Source organism: Magnolia sinica, chromosome 19, assembly GCF_029962835.1.
Source record: "Magnolia sinica isolate HGM2019 chromosome 19, MsV1, whole genome shotgun sequence".
Classification (NCBI taxonomy): domain Eukaryota; kingdom Viridiplantae; phylum Streptophyta; class Magnoliopsida; order Magnoliales; family Magnoliaceae; genus Magnolia; species Magnolia sinica.
The window spans coordinates 49966798-49980490 of NC_080591.1; the positions used below are offsets into that span (position 1 = coordinate 49966798).

General features: G+C 36.9%; 1 protein-coding gene across 1 annotated transcript in view; it reads right to left on the minus strand.

Moving 5' to 3' along the window:
- The window catches only part of LOC131234726 (bifunctional nitrilase/nitrile hydratase NIT4B-like), a 31978-nt gene that overhangs the window by 12165 nt on the left and 6120 nt on the right, over positions 1 to 13693 (minus strand). The window contains exon 2 of the mRNA XM_058231664.1: positions 600 to 785. Coding sequence (XP_058087647.1) covers positions 600 to 785 — 186 coding nt within the window. The remainder of the gene's footprint in view (positions 1 to 599; positions 786 to 13693) is intronic.

Consider the following 13693-nt stretch of genomic DNA (forward strand, 5'->3'; position numbering starts at 1 on the left):
GATCGGCAGGAATGCAGGTCAGTATGTAACTAGCTGGTTTTAATTTCCACAAATATCTACCTTCTATTTGTGTTGCAACTTATCTTAGCATGGTTTCACAGACTAGCGGAATGAAATGCTTGAAAACCAGTCATTTATTAGCCAACAGGTCTATCTGTCTTCGAAAACCAAAACCGGCCATCAATAAAATGGAAGAGGAATTACATAGGGTCATGTTAATCAGGAAAAGTACAGTTCGTTATGTGTAGTAATGTGTACATGTGGAAGCACAGTTTAGTGATCTAAACTGTTGCTCTGACACAACCGGCTGAGGATGGGGGATGACTTGAAAATCTTCTGGGTTGAAAGATCTAAGCCCATTGATCAATGGCCCACAAATAAACAGTTGAGGTGCAACATAGCAGTGTCCACGTTCGACAAAAAGTAGTCCCCCAACATGAGAAATTCTCGGGCCATCCATCATCCATATTGGTGCAAAGTAAATGGTTTGGATTGTCAAACCATTGAACCAAAAGGACGAAATCCTGTACACTAGCAAACTGTAAGTTCACGGATGAGCAGGAACCTCATAATTCCTCCAAACGGAAAGAGAATTTTACCAGGCACATCAATAGCTGAAGCATGATACTTCCGGAAATCCTCTTTTGCCTTGGCTGATCGGCTAGCAATTGTAATACCGAAGCCGAAGGTTGAACCACGGGGATAACCACCGATAAATGCTTCTGGAAACACAACCAACTGTGAGCCACTTGCAGCAGCATCGGCAATCAGTCTCTCTGCCTTATCTGTTCACACGAATATCAACCACACATAAATTACAGGTGTTATACAATAGAAAAATCTTAACCTTCATATGTCTTTTGTGGTCTTTTTGGGCAGGGGATCCTGCATAATCAGGATCAACTCTAATTCTTTTTTTGTTGGGCTCCATGCGCTCCACATATGATTCAGAGCACTCAACCACACGTTCATTCACATACACAATTAGTGGTGTTTTTAGTTTTTCCTAAAACTTCATTAATTGCATTTTTGTGAAGAAAATCACTGCTTTATTGTGGCAAATCCTAAGTGGAGGGCATGGGACCAGACAAAATCAGGATTAGACTTAATCCCGATTACATTGGTTCCCCTACCCAAACAGCCCCTTAACGTCTCCTGAAGTTTTACCGAAGAGTTCCACAATTTCCCTAAAGTTTCCCAAACATTTCCCTCAGACTGCAAAATTTTTACACAAATCTGCTATATTTCCCAATATTTCCGTTCTCTACATGTGATATCAAGTGTAATGATGATATTGAAAATACTTAGAGAGCTTATAGACCCCTTAGTCAAGGAATCGGCAACATCACTAGATTCCCAATTAATATGATTAAACAAATTTCCCTAAAGCGATAAAGCAATCGTAAGTCATTGAGAATGAAAGCAAGCTTCCATAGAGGACAAGCAATTACATTCTGCATTCCTTAAGTTACAGTTGCATTCCTTTCAAATCCAACTTGAAAGCAATGCAATTCGAAACTCAGAAATTCTTGTATTGGCTCGGCATCTCCATGCCTTCTGATGTAAGACAACTAGCCACTTCCTTTAAAAGCTCGAACTGATAGAACATAGCGAATTAATCCATTTATCTCATAGCCTAGGCCCCACATCCCATGGGTTATGACCTCAGTTGAACGCTCCTCGTGGGCTCCACTTTACATGGGTTCCGCTTCACACGAGCTACCTGCCTCACACGGGCCACCAACCGCGAGTGCCACTGCATCCCATAGGCAACCTCGCTCGAGCCTGGTGTGAAAATGCCCCTACATTAATCACCCTCAGTGAGGAGTCTCAAACATGAGACCTCCCGCTCTAATACCAATTTGATGTAGGACAACAACCCATTTGCTCTAAAAGCTCGAACTGCTAGAGCATGACGAATTAATCCCTTTATTTCATAGCTCAGGCCCCACATCCCATGGGTTAGGACCTCAGCCGAACCCTCCTCGTGGGCCCCACTTCACATGGGTTCTGCTTCACATGGGCCACCCAACCCAAGTGTGCCCCTGCATCCCCCAGGCAACCCCACTCGAGCCCAATGTGAAAATGCCCCTACATTACCTTCTTTTTTATCTACTCCATGGTTCTTTATTTTGAATATGTTAGAGGGACGCGTGGAAGCAACCCTAATTTAGAATCAAATAATAAGAGATCAAACAACCAATCACACAAAGAACATAAGGTTTTACGTGGAAAAACCATCGCAAGAAAAAACTATAACACAAAGCGACAGCAAATCCACTATAATAATCAATGTTTACAAGAGATAGAAGAGCTTACCGATCCGAGAATACACCCCAAACACCACAAAAACCCCTAGCTTTGTACTCCTCTTTGTGCACCAAAAGCCCTAAGCATGTTTCTATGCCCTAATCACAAATTACAAACCCTTCAAAAAGGATTAAAACTGAAATAGGAAATAAAACTCGCACATCCGCAAAACTGTGCAAGTTGGTTGACGGGAGTTTTGATCATATCAAGTGCTATCAACCTCCCATCGATGGGATCGAAGCCACCTTCGATCAGATCGATTTAGACCAAAAAACCGTCTAGCGAGCAAAGGCCAAAAAACGGAATTTTCTCGATGCGATTGAGTGGGTTATCAATGGGTTCGAGTGGTCTGTCGAAGCCATCGACTAACCCAATTACAGACAAATTTAAGACATCTGATAACAATCTCCACCATGTCTTCAATTCATCACGAACTATAGCTACAAGCTCCATCTCTAATTGCCTCCATCATAGCTCTACTATTGTCGTTGCTTCTCGTGCACACTCCGCCTACGTCAAGCCTTTGCCAAGCCCAAAGAAGTCGCACATAACTTGAACTTTGTTGAGTGTGAAATATTGCATATTTCTCCCTATTTATACCTTAGTTTTATAAACATGATAGTGCTTAATCAATCTAATTATGCATGTTTTCATGTGCGAGGTGATTTCAAGAGCTTAAGGTGAAATTGATGCCAAAAGAAAGATTTATACCCAAAAGATTACTAAATGAAGATTTTGAGATTTGGAAGTCATTAATGAAGAATTCACATACCAAAGATCCAATAAAACCAAGTGAGGAATAAAGAGAATCGAAGATTTGAAGTGAAGAAAAAGAAAATGAATCCTGAAAATTATCCTAAAAAACATATTCCTGAAAATTGTCCTGAAAAAACATATTCTGAAACTCCAAGTCTAAAAAATTAAAGTTTTGGAAGTCTATTTTGGGAAACTGCGCAGAGTGCGTAAATTTGAGGCGGTTTCTAGATTTTTCCAACTCGATGCGAAAGTTAGAGTTCCACAACTATAAATAGGACTCCCTAGGATACTCCAAAGCATCTTTTAAGGTTTGGAAAGGTCTCAAGGAGCATAGCATAAGGGTGAAGCAGCCGCCAAAGAATTTTTATTCTTCCCTAATTTATTTTTCATGCTTTGTTTAAGAGATTTGGAAAAGTTCAGATTTGATTTAAATTGCTTTATCTTCCAATTGGATAGGATAGGACTCTAATTCCAATTGTGTTCCTTACAAGTGGATCCTTAGCACCCTAGTTCCCACCTTTAAATTCATAAGTTTTAATCAACATTATTCACCATTACTCTCAATTATTCAGATTTCAATTTAGATCTTTTTCTAGTTCTAGTTCTAGTCCCTGTGGATTCGACCTTGGTCTTACCGAGTTATTACCAGTGTTCGCAATATCGATACTATTGGCCGATATTATTATTATCGTTGGCCAGCGACTCAATATCCGCCGAAAACCCCTCGGGGAAAAAAAAAAAAGATTTTTATGTATCGTGCGATATATCGCACAATATTGCACCATTTTTGCAATATCACAGAGATTATTTGCAGATATATCCATTTTTGGCTTGCATAAATACAAAAAATCGAAATGGAAAATTAGAGAAAAGCTTTGAATTCAACAATCTCAATTTCCTTACCCTTTTTTCTTCGAATAGACGTAAGATTCAAATTACGCACGAGATTTCGGCGAGAAATCTGCCATAAAACCCTATAGATTTGGGTTTGATTGAAGGAATTTGAAATTTTTGGAGAGATTTTAAGGTTTCGGTCCTTTCGGAACCCTTTCCTCTTTCAAAAATGGGATCGGATTAGCTACCGATGGGTTTGAGTAGCAAGATTCGCTGCTGAAGTGACGTCACTAAGTTTGTGGGCCCCACCAAGATGTATGCGTTGTATCCACACCGCCCATCATTTTGGAGAGATCATTTTAGGGCATGAGACAGAATGAGGCAGATCCAAATCTCGAGTGGACCCCACCATAGAAAACAGTGGAGACAGTGATGCCCACCGTTGAAACCTTCCTAGGGCCCATCACGAGGTTTATTTGAGATCCAACCTGTTAATAAGTTAACACATAAGTTAACACAGACATGAACGATGGGAAAACAAATAACAGCTTGATCGGAAACTTCAGTGGCCCCAAGAAGTTTTTAATGGTGGGTATTTAATCGCCAATGTTTTCTATGGTGGGGTCCACTTGAGCTTTGGATCTGCCTCTTTCCTTGGCTCATGCCCTAAAATGATCTTTCCAAAATGATGGACGGTGTGGATACAACACAGATTATCGTGGGGCCCACAATTGTTAGGGACGGATTTCCTGCTAAAGCCTTTCGCGGGATGCTGGGACGCGGTTTGGCTAGTGACGCTGCCATCAACCTGGTGGCTAGTGGTAGGTGTTATGTGGACCCCACCGTGATGTATGTGTTTTATCCACGCCATCCATCCTTTTTGAAAGATAAGTTTAGAGCTTGATCCCAAAAATTAGGTAGATCTAAATCTCAGGTGGACCACACCATAGGAAAACAGCAGTGATTGAATGCCCACCATTAAAAACCTCCTAGAGCCCACTGTAATGGTTATTTGACATCTAAACTGTTGATCAAGTCATACAGACTTGGATGAAGAGAAAATATTTATATCAGCTTGATCCAAAACTTTTGTGGCCCCTAAGAAGTTTTTAATGGTGGGCGTTCAATCAACACTGTGCAGTCCACTTGAGATTTGGATCAACCTCATTTTTGGGCTCATACCATAAAATGATCTGGACAAATGGGTAGACGGAATGGATGAAACACATATATCATGGTGAGGCCCACATATCACTGACCGCTAGCCATTGGCCACTGGCGGGGTGAGTAGCCGATTCGTTTCCGATGCGGGTTGGGTACTTGTCGTGCCAATAGCGCCGACGATTCTAGAGCTCTGAGTTGTATGAATGGTACAAAGGAGATCAAAATGTCCCCCAAAATAATGTATTTATTACATCCACACCCTTCATCCATTTTCCAAGATCATTTTAGAGCAACAACCCAAAAATGAGTCGTATCCAAAGATCAAGTAAACTGCACCACAAATAGAAGTGGAGACAATGATTCTTAGCATTAAAACATTTGTAGGGCCCACCATACTGTCTATTTTCCATCCAATCTGTTCATAAGGTCACACAGACCTGGATGAAGAGGAAAAACAAATATCATATTGATTCAAACCTTCAGTGAACCCCCAAAAGGGTTTCAATGGTAGACGTTCAATCCCGCATTGCTTTTTACAGTGTGGTCCACTTGATCTTTGGATTTGTCTTATTTTTCAGCTCAAGCCTTACAACGAGATTTGGTCATTCATCATTGTTTCTAGTGGTATGGTCCACTGAGATTTGGATCTTGTTAGAGTTTGCGATCATGCCCTAAAATGAGATGGGAAAACAAATAGATGGCATGTATATACAAAAAGTACATCAAGGTGGGCCCCACACGTTAGAGTAACACTCATTAAGGTGTTATCTGAGGGGTGTGATTGAACGGCCACCATTAAAAACTTATGTGGGCCCACTTTAAGCAGATCGATAATGTTTATTTTCCATCCAATCCATTGATAAGGTCAAACATACCTAAATGCAGGTAATGTACAAAGATCAGCTTGATAGAAAAAATTTGTGGGGCTCGCCATAATTTCTATTATATATTATTATTTTAAACGCATTGGTTGTGTTTTCATATATGTCTTGATACGTTTATAAATGTTATGCATCATATTTGAATATAGTTATTTTAGTTCCAATAACGTATAGCTTAGGACCCTATACAAAGGAAACCATTTATGTGCACTTGTTTTTTGAGATTTTATTATTTAAAAGTGTGTATTAAGGTCTTTTTTAATAATCCCTGAAGTTTCAGTAAAAAGTTCAACAATTTTCCCAATGTTTCCCAAAAAGTGCGATAAATTACGCGATACAAACGATATATCCCGTGCGATAACCGATACGTATCTGTATCCCTAGGGTGCGATACATTGCGCGATACCAATATTTCAAACACTGGTTATTACTACATCACGACCCTACACCTGGGGTTGCGAACAAACTTCTCTATAAGAACCACCTTCGTAAGCACATCCGTTGGATTCATGCTTATGTGGATCTTCTCAAGAGTCATTTCACCTTCCTCAAGCACATGTCAGATAAAATAATGACGAACATCAATATGTTTAGTATGAGAATAGTAAACCGAGTTCTTCACCAAATTGATCATGCTTTCATTATCACAATTTACTGGCACGGCTTCCTGCTAAAGCCCAAGCTCATTTATCATCCCTCTCAACCAAACACTTTTTTTAAAATGCTTCCATCACCGTTGTATACTCTGCTTCGTTTGTGAAAAGAGTCACCACAGACTGAAGCTTCGACATCTAACTAATCGCTCCACCCTCTAGCACAGACAAGTGGCCGAAAGTCGATCTCTTGTTATCCACATTACTTGCGTAATTGGCATCCATATAGCCTACCAACTTGTCCTCTGACTTTTCAAACGTCAAGACGTAGTCTACTGTACCTCGAATATACCGAATTAACCATTTCACTGCCTCCAATTGTTGCTTATCGGGGTTAGCCATGTATCTGCTCATAACACCCACTGCATGTGAAATATCGTCTCTTATAGACCATGGCATACATCAAACTGCCAACAATACTCAAATATGACACACGAGACACCACTTGCTTTTCTTTAATTGTAGTAGGACATTGTTTAGAAGAAAGCCTAAAGTGAGTAGCATAGGGTGTGCTAACCAGTTTCATCTTGTCCATACCGAACTTCATCAATATATTCTCAAGGTATTCTACCTGTGATAACCGTGGCCTGCTCCCATGTTTCTCTCTGTGAATATCTATGCCGAGCATCTTCTTTGCAACCCACAGATCTTTCATTTCGAATGTCTTTGACAATTGAGTCGTTAACGTATCGATCTCAGACATTTTATGGTTGGCAATAAGCATGTCATCTACGTACAAAACCAGCACGATGAATTATCTATCATTCAGTGTCTTGTAATAGACACAATGATCGTATTCACTTCTGGTAAATCGTTGACCCATCATAAAAGTATCAAACCTTTTCTATCATTACCTAGGCAACTATTTCAGGCTGTATAACGACCTCCTTAACCTGCAAACTTTATTTTCTAGCCCTTTCACCTCGAACCCTTCTAACTGCTTCATGTAAATCTACTCCTCCAACTCCCCATGAAGGAAAGAAATCTTCACATCCATCTATTCCAATTCCAAGTTGTATCGAGCAACCAACACCAATACAAATCTGATAAACACCTGCTTGACTACAGGCACGAAAATCTCCCTCAAGTCGACACCATCCTTCTGTGCATACCCTTTCACGACCAATCTTGTCTTGTATATATCATGTTTCTTCTTGTAAATCCATTTACAACCGATCGCTTTACACCCCACTGGAAGCTCCACTAGCTCCCATGTCTCATTCTTATGCAGAAAATCCATCACATCATGCATGGTCGTTATCCACTTCTCAGCATCAAAACCATCTAATGCTTCTTAAAAGGTAAACGGATCCCCCTCATCTATAATAAGAGCAAATGCAACATTCGAGTCATTCATGTATCTAACTGGCAATTTGCAATCTCTTGGTGGATTTCTTCTAAGAGATGGTTGTACCACCTGCTCCTGTACCTCTGCCTGCGGCTCAGACTCTGCATGTATCTTCTTTTTCAATCTCGACATCAGTGATCGTTGATTTCTCCGGTTCCTTGCGTTCGTCCTTGCGGAACAATGAATCTTCATCAAACCTAACATCTTGGCTAATTATGAACTTCCGTGTGACTTGGTCATACAACCTGTACCCCTTCACACCATCACCATAGCCCACAAAAATACACTTTTTAGCCCTTTGGTCTAGCTTATCTCTCTCAACTGACGGTATATGAGAGTAAGCATCACAACCGAATACCCTCAACTGTAAGTAGTCTACCTCATGACCACCCCACACTTCTTCGGGAATCTTGTAGTCTATTGACGTAGATGGGGACCGATTTACCGGGTAACAAGTCATGTTAACGGCCTCCGTACATAACTCCTTGTCCAATCCGGCATTACTCAACATGCTTCGGGCTCTCTATAAGAGAGTTCGATTCATCCGTTCTGTCACTCCATTTTGCTTAAGAGTGTGCTTCACTATATTGTGCGTCACAATCCCCTCATCCTTGCAAAACTGGTTGAATTCCTTTGAAGTGAATTCATCTCCATTATCAGTCCTTAATACCTTCGGTTTCTTCCCTGTCTGCCTTTTCAACCATCGCCTTCCACACTTTAAACGTGGTGAAAACATCAGATTTATTTTTGAGAAAATAAACCCACGCTTTCTTGGAGTAGTCATTGATGAATGAGACAAAATACGATGACCCCCCAGCAAAAACAACAGGCGAAGGGCCCCATACGTCTGAATGCATATACTCAAGCATACATTTACAAACATGCTTTCCAGTTTTAAAAGTTAGCCTTGACTGTTTACCACATATACAATGCTCGCATATACCAAGTTTAATACTTTTAAAAACAGGAATTAAGCGGCGATGCCGCGGTCGCTCATGTGGCTTAGGCGCGTATACCACAATCGTGCCAATGTGGATTCTGCGACATTGCAACTCCAACCATTTCAATGTTTCCAATCAACTTGTATAGATTACTGCTCCGACGTGCTTTCATCACAATAAGTGCCCCTTTCAAAACTTTAAGGACCTTGCATAACCAATAAACTTACAACCAACTGTCTCAAGAGCCCCTAGAGATATCAAATTCTTCATGAGATCCGGAATGTGTCGGACATCCATAACAATATGCTCCACCCCATCGAACATTTTGATACGCATTGAACCGATTCCAACAACTTTACAGGCAATGTCATTGCCCATAAAAACATGTCCACCTTTGTACTCGTATGTGGTAAACCAATCCCTTTGAGAAGTCATGTAGTATGAGGCCCCCGAATCCAAAATCTGGTCGTTACTAAGGTAAGTAGATTTGGATGCAGTCAAGACATCACCACCGTCCACCTCCTCGCAAGATTGCCCTGTGTTGGCCTCTTTTGGCATATTCTCTAATTTATCTCCCTTTTAAAGCTTAAGGTTTCTGCAGTCCTTCATATGCCATGTCATCCCACAATTCCAGCACATCATCTTGCCATTCTCTTTCCATTTGGATTGAGATCGAGAATTGCCTTTCTCCCTTTCAATCTTCCTTCCATTGGCAACCAACGCATCCGTAGAGGTACCTCCGTTAGTGTCTTTCTTTCTCAACTGCTTCACATGAAGGGTCGAGATGACAATCTTCATATGGGTGGTATCCCTAATATGGATCGATGTGCCTACTAGATTCTTGAAATATGGTGGAAGCTAATTCAAGAGAATCAAGACTTGATCTTCCTCTTCGATCTTAACCTCTGCATTCGTCAGTTTATATAGCAACTCGTTGAAACTGCACGTATTCATTAATGTCAAACCCCTCTGGCATCTTAAGATTATAGAATTTCTTCTTAAGATACAAACGGCTACCTGAGGATTTCTTCATGTACAAACCATCCAGTTTCACCTATACTCCTACGGCGGTCTTTTGATCCAGGACATTATATAGGACATTGTCCTATAGACACAATTGTACCGAGATTGTTGTCCTCTTGTACAGTTCATCCCACTCCTCATCAATCATAGATGCGGGACGCTTCACCTTGCCAAGGAGAGTGTGTTGCTATCTTTGTTAAACCAGGAGGCCTCTCATCTAAACTTTTCATAGTTCAAAGTTATTTCTTCGAGTGAACTTCTCCGTTTCATACTTAACATTAGATCCCTTAGAAGCAGGGTATTCGGTATCGGTTACGTATCGGTCGAAAGATGACGATAACAGCCAACACTGTTACGCATTACGGGGTCGTAACGGCTAACCCCTTGTTTTTATAACCGTAACGGCCGTTATGACCCCGTAATGGCCGTTACTGCCCAGTAACAGTCATGGCAAACGGTAAAAAAACAACTAGTTTTTTTTTTTCTTTTTAAGCTCCGATTTTTCACTTTTTTTAATACTTTTTTCTTCCAAATTCTTCCTAAATCATTCTATTGCAAACTCTGACCACCCTTAGCTTGAAATTAAGGACCAAAACAAGTTATAATAAGGATTTTCTTGATTCGAAGCTCTGTGGGTCATTTTTCAAAAATTCTTCAAAAATAGGTATTTATACTTTTTGTTTAATGTATTGTTCTTTTCATGGTAGAATATGACGTGTTAATCATAATAGAACATAGTAATGTCCATTTAACAAATTATTGTTGTGATTTTATATTTTTTTTTTGTATTTACGCACTATTTTCGGTCAATTTTTAAAACATTTGAAAAATCATTTTTTATTCAATGCGTTGCTGCTTTAATGGTAGAATATGATGTGTTAATCAGAGTAGAACATATTAATGTCCATTTAACAAATTATTGTTGTGATTTTCTATTTTTTTCTATTTCACACTATTTTCAGCCATTTTTTTTAATTCGAAAAATCATTTTTTATTCAATGTATTGTTGTTTTAATGGTAGAATATGATATGTTAATCATAGTAAAACATATTAATGTCCATTTAACAGATTATTGTTGTGATTTTATATTTTTTTATATTTTTTCTATTTATGACTATTTTTGGCCATTTTAAAAAAAAATCGAAAAATGAGTTCTTATTCAATGTGTTGTTGTTTTAATGGTAGAATATGATGTGTTAACCATAGTAGAACATATTAATGTCCATTTAATAGATTATTGCTGTGATTTTATATATTTTTATATTTTTTCAATTTATGCACTATTTTTTGCCTTTTTTTAAATTCAAAAAATCATTTTTTTATTCAATGTATTGTTGTTTTAATGGTAGAATATGATGTGTTAATCATAGTAGAACATATTAATGTCCATTTAACAGATTATGGTTGTGATTTTATATTTTTCTTATATTTTTTCTATTCACACTATTTTTGGCCTTTTTTTTTTTAAATTCGAAAAATGATTTCTTATTCAATGTGTTGTTGTTTTAATAGTAGAATATGATGTGTTAATCATAGTAGAACATATTAATGTCCATTTAACAGATTACGGTTGTAATTTTATATTTTTTCTATTTACGCACTATTTTCGGCCATTTTTTTTAATTCAAAAAAATCATTTTTTATTCAATGTATTGTTGTTTTGATGGTAGAATATGATGTGTTAATCATAGCAGAGCATATTAATGTCCATTTAACAGATTATGGTTGTGATTTTATATTTTTTTCTATATACGCACTATTTTCGGCTATTTTTTTTAAAATTCGAAAAATCATTTTTTATTCGATGAATTGATGTTTTAATGGTAGAATATGATGTGTTAATTATAGTAGAACGTATTAATGTCCATTTAACAGATTATGGTTGTGATTTTAAATTTTTTTTTCATTTACACACTATTTTCGGCCATTTAAAAAAAATAAATCGAAAAATCATTTTTTATTCAACATATTGCTGTTTTAATGGTAGAATATGATGTTAATCATAGTAGAACATATTAATGTCCATTTAACATATTATTGTTGTGATTTTATATTTTTTTCTATTTACACAAAGGTGTTTTGTAACGGTAACAGTGGCCGTAACGGCCACTACCATTACCGTTACGATACGGGGCATAATAGCTGTTATGGCCCCGTAACGGCCGTTACAGTCTCCCTTTTTAATTTTTTATTTATTAAAAAAAAAACCCCCCCAAGAAACCTGTATATGCCCCGTAATGTTGATTAACAAGCATGAAAAACTGATGTCTCGCAATAGACCATTACGGGGCTATTATGGCCTTTATAGGGGATGTAACATGCCGTTAACGGCAATTATAGGTCATTTTTGCCGTCACGACCCCGTAACGTATAACGGTTGCCACCATTACCTTTACGTAACGGCCTTTACGGCACACCATGATTTACGCACTATTTTCGGCAATTTTTTTTAATTCGAAAAATCATTTTTTATTCATTGTATTGTTGTTTTAATGGTTGAATGTGTTGTGTTAATCATAGTTGAACATATTAATGTCCATTTAACAGATTATTGTTGTGATTTTTTTCCTATTTTCGGCCATTTTTTAAAAAATTCGAAAAATGATTTCTTATTCAATGTGTTGTTGTTTTAATGGTAGAATATGATGTGTTAATCATAGTAGAACATATTGATGTCCATTTAACAGATTATGGTTGTGATTTTATATTTTTTTCTATTTTTTTCTATTTACACACTATTTTCGGCCCTTTTTTTTTAATTCGAAAAATTATTTTTTATTCAATGTATTATTGTTTTAATGGTAGAATATGATGTGTTAATCATAGTAGAACATATTAATGTCCATTTAACAGATTATGGTTGTGATTTTATATTTTTTTCTATTTTTGCACTATTTTCAGCCCCGTTTTTTAAAATTCGAGAAATGATTTCTTATTCAATGTGTTGTTGTTTTAATGGTAAAATATGATGTGTTAATTATATTATAACATATTAATGTCCATTTAACAGATTATGGTTGTGATTTTATATTTTTTAATATTTGTTTCTATTTACACACTATTTTCGGCTATTTTTAAAAAAATTCGAAAAATCATTTTTTATTCAATGTATTGTTATTTTAATAGTAAAATATGATGTGTTAATCATAGTAGAACATATTAATGTCCATATAACAGATTATGGTTGTGATTTTATATTTTTTTCTATTTACGCACTATTTTCGACCATTTTTTAAAAATTTTGAAAAATCATTTTTTATTCAATGTATTGTTGTTTTAATGGTAGAATATGATGTGTTAATCATAGTAGAACATATTAATGTCCATTTAACAGATTATTGTTGTGATTTTATATTTTTTTATATTTTTTTTCTATTTACGCATTATTTTTGGCCATTTTTTTTTAATTCAAAAATTCATTTTTGATTCAATGTATTGTTGTTTTAATGGTAGAATATGATGTGTTAATCATAGTAGAACATATTAATGTTCATTTAACAGATTATTGTTATGATTTTATTTTATTTTTTTATATATTTTTTCTATTTTCGAATCAATGACTTTATGTTTATATTTTCTTATTTTGGACAAGTTTTGGAGCTTCTTAGGGTTTAAAACATAAAATCATCTTTAATGATTAGATTCAGAAGTTCAAACTATTTGTTATTAATCTATTTACATTAGGTTTTCGAAATTTAAATTAATTAATTCATTCTCCTACATTAAACTCACAATCTCACATAGACATAGGTCATATCTAATCTACCTAAGAAAATGTCTGG